Source organism: Oryzias latipes, chromosome 20 (genome assembly GCF_053564925.1).
Source record: "Oryzias latipes strain Hd-rR chromosome 20, Olatipes_Hd-rR_3.1".
Classification (NCBI taxonomy): domain Eukaryota; kingdom Metazoa; phylum Chordata; class Actinopteri; order Beloniformes; family Adrianichthyidae; genus Oryzias; species Oryzias latipes.
Window position 1 is genome coordinate 22,870,423 of NC_136256.1, and position 21,447 is coordinate 22,891,869.

Here is a 21,447-nt window from a genome sequence, read left to right on the forward strand (position 1 = left end):
TGGAGCTGGAGCTTTTTTTTTTTTTTTTTTTTGCCATCACAAAAGCGACTTGGCAGCTCTTGTGTTTGCTGAGGTGAGCTGGATGGCTGATCAACCCGTCAAAAATCTGCCTGCAGCTCTTTCCCTTTTTTCTGAAACTTTTTTTATTTTTTTTAATGTGGACTAAAACCACAATATACATTCTGAGATGAAACCACTGTTGACACACTAAAACCAATTTTATAGCATAGAATCACATTTGAAAATGCAATTTACAAATAAATCTGGTCAATTTTAAAGGTTTGTATGCAAATATAAATCAATGTTTTATAGCAGAGCAAGGCAACAAAAGCATGGAGCCATGTTATAACAAGTGAATGAATCAGTTTCTTTGATAAAGTTTCTAAAATCAAGCTTCAATTTAGATTTTTTCAGTTTTCAAGAACTGTATTAAGAGAAAAATAACGGAACAGTTCAGTTACTTTGTAATTGCAGGCTACACAAGGGGGAATAGAACTCCAGCATATACTAAAAGAAGGGCAATGGAGCTTCAAAATAATAACACAAACACTTTTTTAAATGTATCACAATCTTTAAAACAGTGTTTTTTGGTTTATTTTACCAAATGAATGTCACATCAGGCAGCAGTGGATGCAGTTTATTTTTTGCATTCTGTGAATGTTTTGTTGGTTATTTTATAGAACATATAGAAAGAAAGAAAAAAAACTACTATGCTGCCAGAAAGCTGCTTTCTAAATTGTCAAATATTTTAGCTAAAGTCTGACCTCTACAGTAATCAAAAACCACAAACTGGTGAGTCATCAAGAGCTACAGCTGAGTCACAAACAGAGAACCATTTTTCCTTTATATTGTCTGAAAATATATTTGAGGGGATAAGTGTGAGTCCTTTGTCTATGCTGTTCTATATTTACTTTAATAAGTTAATAAGCAACACAATGCAAGGGAATAAAGAATATTATTAAAATTAAACTAATATAAAATTCAGAAAAAAAACCATGATATGCTCATTTCAAAACAATTTAAACCATTTAAAATCAAAGATGACGTCTTATGATTCTTAAAGGAAAACATGCTGCAAGTTATCTGCTCTTCTGTTGCTGTTTTTTATCTGATGCTCATGACTGTTAGTCAGTTTCTGACTTCACATAAACTTGTCTTCAAAATATATAGAATAACACAATCCTAAATTCATATAGTTAAAATGTGTAGATTGTGATTTATTGCTATTATATTGTAACATATTACATATCTTACATAAATTACATATCAAAACACTCTTCTTGGTGAGATACTTGAGACTGGAAACACAGATAACCAGACTAATATGTTTGCTATAATTACCCATTTATTACCCCAGTCTCACAGTTGGAGAGTAACTCCACACTAAAAAGTTGAGAACTTATAGTTTCACAAATTGTTTTACAATTAAATGGTTTTAAAGCCATCTTGTAATTTGATCATGTAATTTATTGGACAATAAAACATGGAAAACCATATTTAATTACATATCACACAAATAAATTAAGTGAGCTCAATCGATATAAGTAATTTCCTAATAAAGAATTTTTATTAAATAGAAAAGAGCAACTGTATAATTATTGTTTATTTAGCACAGTGTATTTTAACTATGTTTTTTGTAGATCCTTCATTATTAGCAACAGAAAAGATTCCTTTGAGTCAGAATACATATTATTCCACTTATCCAACAAATGAGTTTTTTTAAGACACTATGTGTCCTCTGTAGCTGTTGGTCTAAGTCGTCCTAAATATGTAAGTACCTGAACATTGAAACATATGCTCTCCAAGAGAGCACGTCTGAATCAAGCCTTCACATTCTGTTGGCAAACATGAAACTCACCTAGAAGTACTAAATGTTGCAGTTCTTTAAACGACCACCAGAAAATGGTTTCAAAAGGTAGACAACACATTTTTAAAGAAGATTTACACCACACTAATCCTGGCCTTGAAAGTTTTATTGATTATTTTCTTTTCATGACTACTGAATTTGATTCTCTGAATAACAGCTGGGTGGAATCAACAAAGCTTACTTTACTCTGACCCGCTTGTTTTTGGAGTGTAGCCAAGTTGAGTGGAGTCCAGTGAATTCCAGTCAACCTGACCGGCCCACTTCCTGCTTTATTTTGACAAATGTCATGGTTTGGGTTTCTTTCTATTGGTTTTTGCTTTCCATTTTGTTTCTGTCATGTTTGAGTTCTGGGGGGTATTCCAGAAAGCAGGTTATGCTAGCTCCCACGATAAGTTTGAGGCTAAGGAAGTTGATAACCTCAGCTTTTGGTTCCAGAAATGGAGGTATGTTTCAGGGTAGGTCAAGTTGCCATGGCAACTCATGCTCTGAACATAACCTGGTCTGGAGCAGGTTTAGTTGAAGCTTAGTTTGTTTACAGAGAGGTGAAGCAGCATGGCGTGTCCATTTAAAGATGACTTAGTGAATGAAAAAGCTCAGATAATACTTTTTTCCACCGCGATAAGACCACATATGGATGTTGGAAAGAGAAACTTTTTTACTTTGATCTAACTTAATTATTTGCTTCAGTTAAGATAAATCATTTTTTTTTGTTAGGTCACCTTAAAAATAACATAGTTTTCAGACAGTTATTTTGCTTTCGTTCAAATTAATTCAATTAAGTAGGTGTAACTTTGGTGCTGCCGTTAGATCGGCACCGCAAGGGATTCTGGGATATCATTCCCTTTGCCCGTCTGGACGGATTTGGGTTTAAGTGTGGGTTTTTTACAAAATGTGTTTAGTTGTATAGCTGTTTTACTGTGTTTCACCGTGTTTTGCCGAGCTATTTTGTCCTACTATGCTTACGTCTCTGCACCATGAGTGAGAGTAAGGGAGAGGATGATGAGTTTATATAGCACCCCTACCACCCACATATGTTATAACAGTGACGGAAAATTATTTAATGAATTTTGGCACTCCGTGCATTTTTTTCCCGTTCTTTTTATTGTTATAAAAATGAGCATATCTGCCGGCTCAAACTTAGACATATGAAAGTTCAAGAAATATAATTAAGATGGAAAAAAGATTAATGGAGTAATGTGACATTTAGTTAGATAAATACGTAAATTTGAGTTGTATAAACAATTATTGAGTTTGAATTAATTTAACTAAATTATTTAACCCTTGTGCTATCTTAGATGACCCCCCCTTACATTGACATGTTCTCCCTACCATGACAAAGGTGGATAAAGGTGGAAAGATTTCATGTAATCCATGGACACCAGTGAAGATCACAAATCATTGAAAAAAACAGGTTCAGAGCACTGTCTAGTGGGTCTAGATGACCCAACTTCCAACGTTAAAGTGCCTAGGATAGCACAAGGGTTAAATTATTTTTCAGCCATGTTACTTTTTTGATGGACGTATAATCTTCATACGCCGTCATTAAAATCTCAGACTCCGTCTCACTTAAGTACAGCGATTTCTTTTTTTTCACCACGCGTTTCCATGGTGACTCCAGAAATCGGCGATCTATTGAGAATGTCTTTATGTACCGTGCGTTAACCCAGGGTTACCAAGTCGAGCGTAATTACGCCAACTCATATCCGGTCTTTTGGAACCGACATACCCAGAGTAAGCGAGTTCAGGCAGATTTCAGCCAGAGTTCAGGCTTAAAGTCAGGCTAGTTTAAACATGCTTCCTGGAATACCCCCCAGGTTCCTGTTTTATTTTGAAAGGTTTACTGTTATGTCATGGTTTTGAGTTTTACTTCCCTCGTCCCAATCTCTTCTGATCATGTTCACCTGTGTCTTGTCAGTGCTGTTTGTATTAAAATCTTGTGTCTGCCTTTCTCTTCCCTGACCGTCTTCTGTCATGTTTTCATGTTTTACCACAGTGAGTTTTGTTTAGGTTTCCCTGCTCTGCAGCGCTTTTTGTTTGAGAATAAACCCCTTGCCCTGGAACCGTGTGCCTCCCGTCTCTACATTTTGGGTCCTTCATGCTCATCAGCCCCCCCAACCTGACAACAAATTAGAATCCTTAAAATGACAACAGGGATCATCATCTTTGCCGTTTATACACATAGTCATCATGAATATCAAAAGCCACCTGTAACCAAGTTTTAAAAATTATATATCAAAGAAGAAAATGGGCATTTATGTCTAAAACTTAACCAGAAAATATAAAAATATAAAATAAAATATAAAAAAGCAACTTGCAGTTGTAGTACTAATAAAAATGCTAAAAATAGTGATTAGGCATACAAGATAGCATTGTTGTTTTGAGAAAAAAAAAACGCTTTAATAATAAAGCATTGAATGTAAAAATAGTCACTTTTTGGGACACCAAACTTTCGTGTGTAAATTTTAAACCTTGACCATCTTGCCACACACAGTCTTCTTTTATGACCACTTGGATATAAAAAGAATTCAGATGTCAGATGGACTGGAACAACTGTTGTGAGTGAACGGACGCAAGGCATCAATTAGACTTCCCCCAAGCTGCAGTAACCAAATTAGTAGTCCAAGAACATGGAAAGCGTTGAGGTGGCATTGGAAGACAGGTTTTATGGAAGGTTGAATCTTCATTTCCTCAACCTACTTCTGGCTAGTTTAGGGAAGCTTTGTGGTTTTGAGTTAGCTACCTCATGGTTACATTCAAATGAGAGGCTGCTCAAAGAGCTCATTATGTGTTATTTTCTAGAAACACTGCCCAAAAGCCTAAACCTATCCAGCAAGATGCTATTTTCTAAGAAAGACGTTTTTGCCTTAAACTTTCAAATCTGTAAAAAGGTAAACGCGTGCACTCTTTTTAAGTTCTTTAATTTCATTTAGTTTTGATGAAACAAGGTTAACATGGCGCCATCGAGCAAGTCCAGACTACACTCTGGGTCAGTGGAGCCCTTTGCTGCCCCATAAATACGACCAAAGTGGTCTGAACTGATGAATTCTCGGAGATGAGTTGAGTGAAAGAAATGACTGATACTCTTTCCACTGTTCTGGACTTGTAATTTAAGTCTCTGTGAAGTGATCAAAGCATTGGGAATAAAAATAAAACCTATTCTTCTGCAATCACGGTGTAATTGTGGGTTCTGTAGAAAGGTTGAGGGGCCAAGTTTTTAGGACATGTGACTCACCAGCGTAATTGCAAAACCATTCACTTCTACCACCAAAAAAGATTAGAAAGCAGAGGGAAATCAAAGGTGCGTCTCAACCACATACAGATATGTGCTTTGGGCTTGGAAATTGCCAGAAGCTGTGGGCGACTGGTGACATCATGTGTCCACCAAAAGACTCGGTGGACATTTAGTGTCTAGCATGTGGCGTCCTCACAGTAAAGTGGGTGGAGTCTTCAAAGCTTCCAGTGTGTCGCTTTTGTTTTTGGCAGACAGCGGGCTTCTATGTTTCATTCAGTGGATATGATACCATAATAAAGGAAATAATGGAAGCTACAGCCCCACACTGCAGCGGGCAGAAGGCGCCAGCCTGAGACATGACATAGTTTTTAGTACATTGAAATTTGACTTGAAGTTTTGTAGATTCTAAAGAGACGTGTAGCTTAATTTGACGTGAATTTTTTATTTTTATTTATTTTTATTTTTAGATTCTAAAGAGACGTGTAGCTTAATTTGATGTGAATTTTTTTTTATTTTTTTTTTATTTTATTTTTTATTTTATTTAATTTGACGTGAATTTTTAATAAAGCTTATTTAGGGTGAATCCAGACAAGAATAGTCTATGGGATTCTGTTTGGTTTAGTAAATTTGAAAACTTGAAATATTGAGGAATCATGTGATCAAATGATTTTATGATGATTTCTGTCATTATTAATATATGGCTCTACAGATTCAGGGTTTAACTTTATGGATGTTTTGTTAAAAGCCTGAGCTTAAAACTCCACCAAATGCAGCATGTGTATTTTGTGTATGTTGCAACTGTACTTAAAAAGCAGACGGAACATCCTTTTACATGTAGGAAACCCAAAAACAAAGTTTAGCCCGAATTATGCCAATTAATAAATGACGCAATAAAAAAACTTATGGCTTGGTTTTTACAATAAATTTGAAATGAGTCCATTATCAATAAATGAACGCAACCAATCGACTTTGCAAGTTGAAATAATAAGTTGCACTGCTAGATGACCCAAAATGGCAAAATGCAGTGAAGAAATCAAAAACTGAACTTATTTACTTGTTTTCCTGCCACACTGGTATTGCATTTATGGTTCAAGGTTTTTCACCATTACAGACATGTATGGTAACACTTGCACGTCTAATGCAAATTTTCACATTTCCTGCGGACTCGTGGCTCTCCACTGCCTTATTCCATTTCAATTGTTGTATCTTATTTAACTGACAAGGTTTTGCCATCTTTTAGTCAACTGTTTCAACAGTTTCAAAAACTGCACGTTTTTTTCTCACCTTAGTTTGTTGACAATTGCTTCGGTTTTGGGGGCCATTTTTTGAATTTCAATGACAACTGTATAATACTAATGTCCAAGTATGCCTCCTGCAGGTAAGAGCATTTTCTTAAGTGTGAAATCTTATGTAGTAAATGTTATGACAAAAGTATTTTACCCATTCAGCGGAACAACAGGGGGGGGGGGGGGGTACTACAGGCATGAGGGCAGAATATTAAAACACAGGTAACCAGTCAGAAAGCCAAGATGCTTTCACAGTTTTACAGTGTTTGCTTAGTGAGCATGAACTAAGAACATATGTCTGTGGTTTCCAAGTTACATGTGACTTTGCAGTGGGGACTTATAAAGTCATAGCATACCACTTTCACAATTGTACAGCTCAACACACAGATGTACACAATAAAGCAACATGTTTTCCTCATAGTCTAGGTTAAAATACTAATAAACCTTGGGTGTGGGAATGCACACAAAGTTTTTTCTTGAGCCAAAGAACAAAAGTAAACCAGTAAGAAGTAAGAGCCATGCATTTGGGGTATTTGGAGAAATAGCAAGGATTATAAGAACCTTAAAAAAATAGTGGGGAGTGAAAAACATCAGAAATCTAGCAGGAAGTGCTGGTTCCTTTACCATGTTCTTCTTAATCAGAGCTCTTTTCCAAGCGATATTGACCCCAATCAAGCAAATAATTACTACATGACGTTTTCAGATGATTTGACCTGGTTTAGTGTAAAAGCAAACAAAAGAGAGACTGACAAATGAATCCAGAGTGCAGCGTTATACCAGCGTAAAAGCACTAGCATGGGCTTACATGTAAGGTGTAAGGTAATAACCAGGTTGCCTCACCTCATGGGGAGACCTCGCCCATTTCACTCAGCCTTTCACATCTTCAGAAAGTGCTAATAATTAGCAGCCTACGTTGTGCTAATGTTCACTTGAAGAACACTGATTACAGTTTGAATCGCAGCTAATTCTGGTTAAGCATTGCACTAAATGGGCAATGACCAAAATATTAGGTACTATGGTAATTAGGTCATTTGGTAAAGCTCAACCTTTTAAGTTACTTGAAAATTTGACCACAAGGTCAATAAATCAAATGATTTTTGTTTCGAAGCAACAATTTATTAAATGCTCTCAGCCAGAACTTTTTATTAAAAAGGATTTCAGTACATTAGCAGTGCTGGGGCCACATTTCACCTTTAAAAACCTTTTTATTGTGTCTTTTCAAACAAATGTTTCTGAAGGGCAACAGATTTTTTATTTTGTTTTTTTGTTTTATTTTAAAGACTGTTGCTAAATTGTCATATTAGACATAATAGATACTCAAACCTTCTTTATAAAATGTGTATCAACCAAGAACAGTATATATATATATATATATATATATCAGAAGCCTTATGAAACCTTCTTGCAAACTTGTCAATGCATGTCTGTATGTTCTGTATCCAGACGTTTTCTAGTATTCACCAACAACCTCAGGTTTAAACTGGTTGCCAGGTTCATGTAATGTGAAACTTGTCAAGCATCTGCAAGCAGCTCTGCAGAAAATGTTCAAATCAAATGGTCTTGTAATTCCTTTTTTTATCTGTATCCCATGTTCCCACAGGAGTATTGTAATGGCAGTTCAAGCTTGTATAATTGTTATCTATTTCACCCAGGTGTAGTTAAAGGCAAAAATAAATAAAAACAAACATTTCACAAGCCTTTCAGCAGCTTTAAGAAAGTGAAATGAAAAAAAAAACAGTGCGACATGCTGCCATAGTTCCTAGCAATAGTTCCTGCAGCACAAACACTTTTCTTTTCCAGCTGCAACAGTTCTGCACAAACCAACAGGCAAAGAGCCCAGTTGTACTTGGTCACATATAGCACATTATTTTCTCAACTGCCTCTAATTGTAAGAAGGAGAAGCCTGCAGTGTAAGTGTTGAAACAAGGGATAATGAGCTGTACTAACTCAGTGTTCATATCAAGAACATTGTTCTTATTCTGTGTTGCTCTTGCAATTTAAGACAGGAGACCCATCTCTATGAGTTTGGCTGCAGTGAGCTGTCTCCAGTGTCTGCTGCGTACTGAACAGCAGTAAAAGCAACATGGCAGACATCCAAGCGCAGCATCTCATGTTGACTTTTCTGGCATTGTGCAGACTTTTCGGTATTTTCAGGGTCTATCTGGAAACAAGTAATTATTCTCATAAAATGAGATTGACTTCTACCAACGATGTAGTCAAAAGCCATAAACTCAATGAAGTCATATGAAGCAATTGCTGCAGCTGGCACTCAGACTCACAGAGGGATGCAATGAGCTTCAGGGGGCAAACAATTCTGTCACTCTTTCCTCTGAACTGTTTTCTAGGTTTTTCAGGGCTTTACTGGAAAGAATCCCTCTTAGTCTGTACTCAAAGCCACAAAGCTGGTGATCTCATTAGGTAAAACAATCTGCCAGCATTCATTACAACCGTCCCACAAAGTTATTCAGAAAAAGGAAAAAAAAGGAAGATCGGAAGACTGTTCTTAAAGATGGAGGGACATTGAAGTACATTGAATTTCTTGGAAAGTTGGGCTGGAAAAATCTGAAATTCATTTTTATTAAACCGGAGGTTCTACAGCCTGACCCATGTGGACCATATGGATCTCAAAACTCTGCCAGGTTTATAAGATGAAGAAAAATCTAATTTTTGCCCCTTCACATTAGATATGAACATTAAAACCAATTTCTGTTATTGGTCGTCTTTGATTTTCGGCCGCTCCCTGTAGGGTCTGCATCCATATGCTCCTCAGTCCCACCAACCACCTTCATGTCCTCCTTCACTACATCCATTAACCTCCTCTTCAGTCCTCATGTATTCGTTGAAATGATGTAGTCTAAGGATCAAAAACTGAGGGAATCCACTTGGTTCACTAAGATTTCTGATCAAAAAATGAAAAAAAGAGCAAGTGGTGTGAAAATATTACAGTTTTAGATTAAAAACACATAACTACATGTTAAAAGCAACGTGTCAAACCTTGGTAGTTAATAAGTTGTCTTGCCAGGATTTAAATCATTATTAATTATCATCTTATTTTCTTATTTTACTCGTCTGATTGCACATAACCGGTAATTAATTTCTTTAATTCTGACTGAACCGGAGTCTAAAGTGTCCCAATATGAGCATGTGTGAGTGTGTGTTGGAATGCTTGTGTACCCTGCGACAGACTGGAGACCTGTCCAGGGTGAACTCCGCCTTCGCCAAACAGTTACCAGGACAGGCTTCCACAGGGATATAGCGTAAGGGATAAAGTGGGTTAAAAAGAATGGATGGATGGAATTCTAACTGCAGAATCATCACTTTCTCTTCTCTATTTCCGTTGTTGCTTCATATTGATAAAAAAAGTAACTTTTTTATACCATCTTTGACATTTTAGGCATTTGATACATTTTGAATCAAATTTTTGGCTTTGATAATGACAAAGACTCAAAAGTAATTAAATGAATACACACATAAAAAAATCTTAATAGTAGTAATTGCAGTCCAAAAGTATTTTCACTAAATATTTTATTCAGCTTTAGTAGCCTCAGTGAATTAACAAGAAAATGCCCCCAAAAAAGGTTAACATGCAGATTTATTGTGCCCTATAACTTTGTTCACAGAGGTTTAGATATGTTTTACCGTTAAATGCCTCTTTGTTTGTGCTGGTTAGGGGCCGTTTCTGTGTAAGAACCCAGTTTGGGGTCATGTCTGAATAACATTGGGTCAAAACTGAACCCTGTGGATGAAAAAGTGAAACAATGCATAAAAAGTGTGAGGCAGACTGCTGAGGTGGAGCAGTACTGGTCAGCCGGACGCCCAGGGAGGAGGGGACCAGGGGAGGGATATTTAGCAGCCAGTGGGTGGGGGGTACAAATACAGCTGTGTTTAGTCGCACTTTCACGCAGGACTTCCCTGTGGGTGCGAACGTTTCTTCTCTCTTTCACTGCTTCTTCTACTTGGGCTTTTAACAGGAACCCAAGTGACTGCTGCAGCAATTAAGGAACCACGCCTGTTGCTCTCTAATTTCTTCTAAAATTGCAGCACTTTACATCCATTCCCTGGAACTAAAAGTTTGGTTCAAGGAGCTCCAAACCGGCTGGTCCAAATACGCACGACTTTTTTCTTCCACTTTCCCCTCCAATTATTCAATTATCGCGAGAGCCTGCATCCAGACCCCTCAGACCACCGCTGGTCACTCTGTCCGGCACTGTAACAAAAATGGAGTACTTAAGGTTTTGCGTTTTCTTCTCATTTGGGATCAAGTTTGCAGCTTCTGTCTTCTCTGCGGATGCTCCGCCGGCTTTTGAGAGTATTCCCAAAGGTAAATACAACTTTCAGTCTGTTCTTTGCGGGGATCCCTGCCTCTCATGCAAGCTGCGCCTCCTCAACGCCGGGGAGCTTTATCCTTGCTGTTCCGTGCGTAATGGAGGCGTAAATCCTAAAACTCTGGCTGCGCTTCAGAGGATTCACACCGATAGTGCACATAAGGACTCGCGTGTTTCGGAGATGTAATTTGCCGGCTGCATGATGTCACCGTGGATGCGGCGCAGGTTCCACGCCTGGGGCTCCTTGTGGTAATCTCAACATGTCTGGCTCGAGCCGTCTGCGGTTTCTCACTTGTTTTTCATTCACGTCCTTTGACGGCGCGCAGCTTGCTCTTTTACGCACAGATGACAGGCTTTAACGTTTCAGGGCGACAATCAAACAAGTGGAAGCGAAGCTTTGATGGTGGGAGTGAAACCCGTCACAAACGTGCAGCTATGTGTTGCGCAGAAAACAGCCTTGTTTGAAGCAACAGCACCCAATCGTGCGGTTAACCTCGCAGAGGTCATGGAGGTGAGGTGCTAAAGCAGTGAAGGATGAATGGAGATGATCATCCTCAATGGAAACCTTTTGTCTCAGTTTTATTAGAATGCTGTAGGGACCTTTTAATCCAGCATCACACAATCCAGTACTTACATTATAAGGTAACCTTTTGATTTTTTAGTAGTTTGAAAATCAAACCACAATAAAGAATTTACTGAAGTATTTGACTTCTGCACCTTCTTTCACATCCTAACAGAGATATATAAGGCTTTACTAGAGATGTCATGCAGACAGATTTATCACCAGGAAGAATATGTCATAACTCAAAGATGTGCCTGTACCTAAAATAAAGCTTTTATTATGTTTGGTCTGCATGTCGAAACACAAAAGCCTGTGTAAGGAGGGCGCCTTTACAAGCAGTCAGGGCCGGCCCTGGTCTTCTGGGGGCCCTAAGCGAAATTTTATTTGTGGGCCCTCTAACTGATCTGCAGCACCAACAAAGCGCAACTGTTGTTGTAATATAAATGAAATATCTCCATTAATACATTTGTGAATTATTGTTGCTGCCGAAGAATTGAATACAGTATATTGCCTGCATGTTGGATGCACATTTAGTGGTGCACAACAAATTTTAAATGCAAAGAAATAAATATGAATGACAAATGCATATAGATATATATTTTTTAATGTAACATTAGGCACTCAACAAATGACATTCACAAAACTCCAACTTATTTAAAACAGCAACTTAACAGAAAATCAAATAACGATAAAAAAATCCAACATAAAGAACACAACAGCTCAATGAGGGGGATTTTGGAAAGTCATAGTCTTTCTCAGTCTGAAAAGGACCTCTCTGCACCAAATCCATTCTTACTGGATCAGAGAGTGTGGTTGGTGATTCAGCTGGACCAACTGGACTGGAGGTTGGTGGAATTTTGGATCCAGTCTGCTCCTCTTCCATAGTCTCTCTTGGAGCCTCTGGAACATAAGATACAGAACTTCAACAAAAGAAAACAGTGAAAAGTAAAACAGTCAAATGTTTCCCTTTCAACAGTAGATGTGGTGACAGAAGTTCCTTCTGCAGCTAAAAAACAAGAAATATTATTATAGAATAATCACTGATAAAGCCAATAAAAAGCCAGTTTTTCACAATTTCATGATCTTTTTATACATTTATGAGAGATTTATTGTTTGATTATTTGCATGAGGTGATATTTATTAATTTAATTATGAAGAACTTGGGACTCCATTCTCTTCAGCTGCTGTTTATAAATATAAGGGGTTATGCAGACACTGTTTTTCAAGCTACTTTACATGCTATAAAATTACCTGAGAGTCCATCCTTAGTGATGACAAGAACATCTTGGGATGTGGACGCTGCACCTCCTCCAATACGTTATGAGAGCAGAAGAAACTGTCGGCTGAGACGGAACTGTGCAAAACATCATCATTATGTAGAATCAAAACTGCAAAATACAAATGAGAAATTAATGTACCTATTTATAAATAATAAATGTGAACACTAATTTGAGTATAAATGGAAATACAAGCATTTATACACGTCTTTATCTATTATTTTACGTTCATGATTTTAAAATAAGTACATTTATTTTGTTTATCATTTATAAATGAGAACATTTATTTCCTATTTGTATTTGGCAGTTTTGATTCTCCATATTGTATGCCAATGCAAGATTTTAAGACACATTCAATGTTGAAAAAGTAAGTCAGACTACCTGACCTGCTATAATAAACAGCAGTTTTTTAATGACATAAACCGGAAAATGCAGAACGCACTATATGTGTTAGCAAAACAATTAAACAATACGATTATGACATGAGTTAAAACATTTTTCAGCCACCATACCATCATCATTATTTACTTTTCTTTGCTATTAGCCGTTTTGGAAGGTCATGTCCGACCTCATGATCTTGGAAACTTGGATATCAGAATTATTTTCCAGTTTTCCATTGGAAATGACGACAAACGGGGTCGTTTATGTGCAATCTTCACCTCGGATCGATTAGTATTTACGTAAATTGCGCATCTGCACAGAAAGGCAGGATAATATGGCTCCAACATCCTCCAAACTTACCTTAAGATTGATGTTGAAGTTCTTAATCTTTTTTCAGCTCCTGATGGATAAAGTCTCTCTGGCATGAAGTTCTCTTGTCGTTTTGATCAGTGTGATAAAATGTGCTCGTTTTTTTTCTTTTTCGCAACTTTATTGAAACAAAATGCGCTCGTCAATGCACGCTGTGTATGGTTCAGATGGAATGATGTTGACCAATCGTTGCTAAGAGGGGCGTGACGCCCTTATTTGGGTTGCCAGATTGGTTCAGGTGTGTTGAAGGGGGGATCACAAAAGTGCAGGCAAGTTTCTTTTGCACAAGATTCAGGGCGCACGTTGGTACGGAAATTCTATGAAATGGGTTGCCAGATTTGGGTCTTTCTTTATTTCATTTTTTTCGCCACTTCGGGGCCCTGGTGATGACGGGGGCCCTACGCGGCTGCGTAATTCGCGTATAGGGAGGGCCGGCCATGCAAGCAGTACCTGGGTCTTAAAACCTAAAAGGTAATGGGTCAAGTTTAAAGAGAGCACCTCTGACTTTAAAAAATCTTACTTTCTCTTGCAGTTGGAAATGTCGTTGGAAAAAGCTTGTAAGTGTGTTGCAGAAGCTACTACGGCAAGCCACAAGCTTCCTGCTCCGCTCCATTCTGATGCATCTGCTAGTAGATGACTAGATCCATGTGCGTCTTCGCTTTTGGCATCTGGCTCAAAACTGTACACTGGATAGCTCCAATATTGTTCGCCATTTTTTTTTGTTGCACTAATAATGTTAGGATGGGGTGGTTAGGTGCTGTAACCTTGCAACCTTGACTGCATAAGAGAACTGGGCTGAGTAACTTCTTCCCCCCTCACCCCCAAATAGGAAGTCCCCGCTCCAAGAAGCCAAAATCCGATTGACATCTATATTGACCAGCTCAACAAGCTAGTCTGGACGGCCAGTTCTGTCCTGGGCTGTCCACTAGACTTTGTGGAGGAAGTGGGTGAAAGGAAGATATTGGCCAAGCTAACATCAATCATGGACAACACCTCTCACCCACTACATCAGACAGTGGAGGCGCTGAGCAGCTCCTTCAGTGGCAGACTGTTACACCCTCCATGTAGGAATGAACAGCTGTTAGATCGTACAATGCCACAGTTTAAATATGCACGTACAAAACCGGTTATCATGCATCCATAGCCCATCTGAATATACCGTCTTTTACCTTATTTTATTTTATTTTATTATTACGTATAACATATGTTAAGTCGTAATAGTGTATATAGGTGTAGATTCTTCTTTTTGTTTAATGTTATTACTTTTGCACATTCTAAATACCCTTTAATTCTTCTCTCTCTCTCTCTCTCTCTCTCTCTCTCTCTCTCTCTCTCTCTATATATATATATATCTTTTTTCTTTATTGCAATTTATTCGAGTTAAACTGACCAATCAGATGCCTCAATAAAAGCATGTGGTGCCGCATGAGCCCCACCTTAAACGTTCAAAATGTTTGAATGACTAGTGAATGACTCCAAATGATAGTGTTTGAATAACGGAAAAATTGCGAAAGAATCGACTAGTGTGACTAGTGCAACTTTTTCGACATCACACTAGTTCAGTCCAGTTCTCTTATACAGTCAATGGAGAGCACGTAACCACATGAAAGATGGGAAGGGGACGGCGTTACTCAGCGGCAGCAGTCTCGCCCACAAACACATTTTTAATGAACTACTGCCACTCTATAGAAACTGTGTTCTAGAAAACGATGCAGCTTTTTATTTTTATTTTGGCTCAATCAAGACTGGGAACGCTTCTAAAATACATCAAAAGATGATTGGAGTGGGACTTTAAGGCTCAACAGTTGAGTTACTCTAAATATGACTTTTGAATTTGAACTAGAATGCTAAAACAAAAATGATGGAAAATTATTAATGCTAGAATGTTGTATCGCTTTTGTGTGAAAGAAGCTCATAGTACACTGTGCTGTTTTCATACTTAGGATAGTACTGAACACAAACGTTAAGAAAACTTGGCAGACATTTTTAAAGAACCAAAGATGATGGCAGACGTCTGCAAAGTGAAGTTACTGCTGGGAAATTAGGAACATCTCCACCCACAGTTAGGTCCTAAATCTGGATCCACTTTGCTTATGTTGATGTAGAGAAAAGATCGTTTAGGAATTTTAAAAGTATTACAGAATTGCTGTACTGTGACGTCAGTGTCTTAGATCTAGTTTTTAGAAAATCCATCGCAGTTTTTAAAGATATTTACAGATGAATTGACACTGACGACATAGTGAACACATTTGTAAACATGTGAAGTGTATGATTCTATTGAAGTGCCAGTTTGATGAATGAAATGTTTACGATCTGGATGGTGGGTTCAGAAAAGGCAACGTTACCTCACAGCAAACCCTGGTGTCAACCAAAGCTGGTTCCTAATTGTGTTGAGTTTTCCTGGCATTTCTTGTTCATTGTCAAAAACAGAAGTCGTACATGTTGGTGCAGTTTTAAACTTTTTTTTCTTTTACTGTATTCTATATCTTTAACTCAAAGCATAAAATGGTTGAAATCCAATACGAACAGTGTGATTCAGTAGTGAAACAGATTCATGTATGATGTAGGAATGCAGGCCTCTGCCAAATTCTCACCAGCATTAACCTGGATGGTCGCTGTGAGCAGAGGGTGTGGGTATTGGTTTGGTAGTTTTGGAAAGTTACAAAAATTTGGCTGCTGGACCCCCTCTGTTCATACAACCTGAATGGAGCCTTTCACGCTTTTCACTGCTGGATTTGAACATGCAGGTTTTATGGTGTGAGGTCGTGCTTCTGCACACTTTTGTGCATTAACCTGCCAAGATTTGATAGTTTGATGGAACACAACTGTTTGTTGTCTGATCGTTTATTTTTTCAGGAAATATTTGAAATGATTTGATTATTATTAAGCATTTCAAAATATATTTGTATGAAGTTATAATAAATCTGTTAGGTGCTAGAATAAAATAAGTCCCTCTCATGGTAGTCTTAATGGAAAATTAAAATAACACGTTATAAATAAACTTTCTGTAGTTGAAAGTCATCAGAAATGTTATAATGTTTAATATTTTTTTTCTGTTTAAACTAGTAAAAGGTAAATTGACACCATCCAATGGCCACGAGTATGTAAAATATGCTTCAGGGAGGGCTTTAAACAGGAGAGAAAAATCTCTCCTAAAGTTACTCGTATATATGCAGTGTTTATGGTACGTTTTACTGCCTATAATTACAGTGTAACAAACTAACAAACCAATTTGGCAGACTAAGACTGCAAGCTTGCCTTAAAACATTGTCACATTATTGCCACTCTGCTCATTTCAAAACTGCGTTCTAACCAAATATGCTGTGCTGTTCCTTTTTTTCTTAAATTTGTAATTAAGTATTGGGTAAAGGCTCTTTTACTCAGAGTGTTTTACATTATCTGATGACGACTAAACATCTAAAAGGTGATGCTTGGATTACCATGGTGGTGATTTGCAGCATCATTTCCATCTAGTGACTAGACGGTTGAAGCATAACTGTTGGTCTGTATGTGGCCAGTTTAAAGCCAGATGCAAAGTTTTATAGATGTGTGATTGTTGTCTTCTTCTTCAGTTATAACATCACCAAACCACAGACTTTCCAAAAAGGGTTTAATGGATGGAAAACTCTGGATTTGTTGGAAAACAAGGCCAGTCACACTGATTTGAGACAAGGATAAGAATGTCAGCTGTCAATCACAATACCACATGCTGTTTATGTAAAATTATATTTTCATTTGTTAAAAACCATACATAAAAGGCAACTATGTATATAGGCATCATTGATGAGTTTGAGTTGATTGAGTTTTTCATTTTAAGAAATATTCAATTCATACCATGATTTTGTGGTTGATGATATGATTCATAGTCAACATTAGTTTGTTTTGAAAGATCAGATTAAATACAATTCACTGACCTGAAATAGATCCAAAACATCTTTAGCAAAAACTTCTACCAGTGTCAATCAGAGATAAATAAATGGGTACTGAACAGTGCAGATGAAGTTTCCCATATTCCTTTGTATATCTTGCAAGATAATCAAGTGTAGGTTAAATATGTGTACAAACAAACAGGTAAACAAGAATTAATGGCAAATCCATTCACATTTCTGTTTTGTTGAGTTCATCTCACTGTTGTTTTTCCAAACCAAAATAATACAAACAGAACATTGTTATAACATTCTACCACACTGTATGATCACATGTCTTTGCAAAATTCTAAGTGTTTTCCGACATTGGACTGTAAATGATGGCTTGATCATATTTTGCTGTCATCAAGTGCGTTTGGTGCTGTGATTCACTTGGATGTTTTTGCATTATAAACTGACAAAGTCTCAATTCAAATTGTATTTTCCAATATTCATTTATGTCATTTTGAAATGATGTTATAATAGTATAGGTCGATTTGATTCGATTAAACTTGCTTCAGACAGATCGATCTGGTTGGATTGTAGGAATATAAATCGATGCAGCAATTAAGTCCATCAATCATCACAACCCTAATATAACAACAAATGCAAAAAGAAAAAATGATTGCAATTACATTTACCTACACACATTGTTTATTTATTTATTTTTTATTTAGACAGATTTTTTACTGAAGTTGATTGGGATTAACTTGCTTATTTAATTACTAGTAAGCACCTAGTGGTAATTTGATGAACTGATCTGGCTCTAGTCGTTTTTGTTTGTAAATTAGTCTCAAAGAGTAGACATGAGGTTTTTCCTTAGTCTTACCTATGAATAATCATAAGTATTCGCATTAGCTGAGGGTACTTTTGTAACATCTTCTCCATGTAGATTTGCCATGCCATTAGCTGCAGTATCTGAATAGAATGTGTGAGGGAACTTGGGTTTTATTAACATATTTAACATATTTGCTTGCTTAAATCAATCAGTAATATACTTGCTTCCTTTTGGCAAAGGGGACTGTGAGTCAAATATTGTTGCAATGGCGATGAAGTAAAGATACCTTTAGGCAGAACGGGGGTAAAAATCTGGTTGTAGTCTTTTGTATGCACTCAACACTGTAACGGTGGAAAATCCAATCGTGATAAAAGGTAGAAAAGTCGCATATTTATCTGCTTCCACAAACTGTTGTTGTACTTCATAGAGTTGCCACAAAATGTCTATTCCTATTTAGAATGAGGATTCGGTGAAGATTATGTTTTCTAAACAGTTGAGGCCTGAACTGGAGCCAAAGCAAATGACTATTCTTTATATAGGAACACCGCATAGCAAAAGCATGATAGCTACTTTGGTAGGGTTAAATAAATAAACGATTCCACATTCACAATGACGTATGACAAGACTGAAAAGTAGTTTCCGGGCTAAAATGCTGGTGACATCATGCCACATCCGTAGAGTGCAGTGCCTGCGGTTTAACACGTGTAATTGAAGGTACAGCCTTTTTTTGAGGACACACGACCAATTATGCTTCCATAAAAATACTAAAATTAAAATTCAGATGTTAGTTTTGATCGATAAGGTTTGACATCACTCTGCTTGAGCGTTTGTCTTATCTCTGTTGTATGCGGTCATGCTCCCCCCCCCCCCTTCAGGGCTAATTGCTTGCACATGGAGTGCTCACCCAACAACAAAGCTATTTGTTACTGTAGGTTAAATTTAATGACTATAGGCCTCTGTTTTATAGATATACATATTACATCTGTCTGTGGTTTATTTAAGCTCTAATGTCTTTTAAAGCTGGAGACAAACTCTAGTGTTGCAAATGTGTCTTAGATTTATGTTTAAAAAATGTAGAAAAGGTCTGTGAGACCTTTTAAAAAGTTAAAGATATGCAGCTTTTGCACATAAAATGTTGGCAGAGCTCCGAGAATTTAAACACACATCAGTACAAACATGTTTAGGCATGTGGAAAAATCTATATAGGACTTTTGCGTTCACTCCCTACCATTTTGTGCAGCCTTACTGTAACTTATTGGCGTTTATGGAACCCATAAACAAAAATTTACAAAAATAAATGCATAGATAGAGGTTTCTCGGACTTGATTTTAATAACAATGTGGAGGATTTTCAATAAGACTTAAGGTTAAATATTATTATTGTTATATTATTATTGAAAATATTATTAGTGTAATACATGGCAATGTAGTATCATCAACAAAACAAACAAAAAAAAAAGATCAAGGGATTTTACTTTAGGCTTTCTCTGCGACCCTTTGTGCGCTGACAATCCTTCCGATTCCTGGAATCCCCTAAAAATGTATGCACAGTCAAGGTTAATATTTACAAATCCTTACAGCTCAGAAAATGCTGCTATGAAATTTACTAGATGAATTGCCTATTTAGAATAACACATTCTTGAATCACATCCCTAAACTCTCCCTGTTCTAGTGCTGTATATTTTATAGTGATGCATTTTCAAAATGATGGAGTTTTGTGCAAACTAGATAAAGTTGGCTGGACAAACACAAATACATTTTGAATTGTTTCTGTTTGTCATCAAATGAACAAAATCAAGTGACAGACATTCACAACATACTTATGAATTGTAGTCTTTGTTTGTTCACCTTTCGGCATTTCCCTTCAGTGAAGCAGCGTGCACCGATACACAAAGTTTATTTGGCATAGATTTTTACGCCAGATGCCCTTCCTGAAATAACCCGGTATTTAATCTGAGCGGGGGATCTGCACAGGGGTGACCCAGACATGGAGGGTCACCCCTAAACCTGGTTTCCTATGCACCAGTCCTACAGGCAGCCAACTGAACCATCCAGAACTCTGTTCTGTTGCCCTAAAAAATAGTGACATGTGATAAACGACTTACAGTTTCCTAGACCTGACAATTTTGGTGAGACATGAGGTAACGAGGGTTTATTTACTTGGAAAACCAAAATAGAACAGAGCATTTGTTCTCTGGCCAAAGAAATAAGAAAAAATTGATCCCCACGGTCAAGACCTAGGCAGGCTCCCTTGACACCCCTTTTCTTTCTGCATGAAAAGCTTGCCCTGTCCAAGCCCCAGCCAATGGGTCAGGACTTCTGTTCATCCAAGCGCAGAAGTTTACATGGATAGCTGAGCGCTGTGTTACAGAGAATGACTGCAAAGGAAAGATCATTTGGCATCAATGTCTATTTTTGGAGATGAGTTGCAGCTGCACTGTTAGAGTTTCATTCCTCTCCTCTTGGAGTTTTCACACTGTACTGTCAAGAGCAAACTCTGTCTTTGTATAATTTTCATGCCCACAATAGAAACCTTAGCTGTATTAGAAAAAGACATTTTCCCAAAACTTCATAAAACCCAAACACTTTTTTTTTCAGGGTAAATAAATACAGATAAAAAGTTTACATAAAGGTGCAGATTGGAACTTCTTTTGTCAGTAATGTCCTCCAACAGCTAATGCCTAAATATGTCATTTCCTTTTTAACATTGTCTGTTTTTTGCTGTTTAGTTCGGGAACAAAACCTGGGGAAATCAGTTTTCTTCCGTGGAGTCAGAACCTGTAGACTCAGGAACTGATTGCCTCATGCAAGGACTGAGGTTGTGGGGCTGGTCAAAACATTCCATGGTGGCATTGTGTTGGGCATGGGCAAGATCCATATTGAGTTTCTCGAGACTCTTAATGCTATAGGGAACTGTGTAGTTGACATGTCCTTGTAAATCTGAATGAAAACCCTTGCCTTTGGCTTTTTAGAGCCACGTTTAAAAAGAAAAAGGAAAAAACAACAGGAATCTTATACTGTCACAGAATGATGTTTCAGTCAAAAAGAGTTTTCTTGGAAGGTTGGTAGCATTGGTTAGTGATGAGCTCTAATGTCTTGCTTCCTGGTTGTTGCAAGCATGTTTCACCAGGACCAGGCCCTGCGACAAACTCAAACAATATTGGACAGACCATGTTGCTGTGCGGTTTCCTCCTCTATGTCCTTCTGAAGGACGTTGAGAGAGGTGAGAGCATATAGTCTTTGTTCAGGTTGCTGCGGTTCAGGTTCTGTGACATTATTTTAAATATGTGAAAGTTTATGAACAAAAGAGATAATATAAGAAATGACTAATGACTACCGCCCTGTTTCCACTGAGCGGCATGGTATGGTCCGGGATTTTGAGCGTTTCCATTATAAAATGGAACCATTAAGCTGGACGAACTGTACCATTTTGGTTGTAGGTCCATAAAAAAATCGAATGGACTGT

General features: G+C 37.4%; 1 protein-coding gene and 1 long non-coding RNA gene across 3 annotated transcripts in view; one reads left to right on the top strand and one right to left on the bottom strand.

The window, feature by feature from the left end:
* The window catches only part of LOC144988140 (uncharacterized), a 229,409-nt gene that overhangs the window by 57,230 nt on the left and 150,732 nt on the right, over positions 1 to 21,447 (bottom strand). The window lies entirely within an intron of this gene.
* Positions 10,263 to 21,447, top strand: part of plod2 (procollagen-lysine, 2-oxoglutarate 5-dioxygenase 2) — a 32,173-nt gene continuing 20,988 nt past the window's right edge. For both annotated transcript variants that reach the window (XM_023950214.2, XM_011488974.4), the window contains exon 1: positions 10,263 to 10,706. In XM_023950214.2, coding sequence (XP_023805982.1) covers positions 10,604 to 10,706 — 103 coding nt within the window. In that variant the 5' untranslated portion in view covers positions 10,263 to 10,603. The remainder of the gene's footprint in view (positions 10,707 to 21,447) is intronic.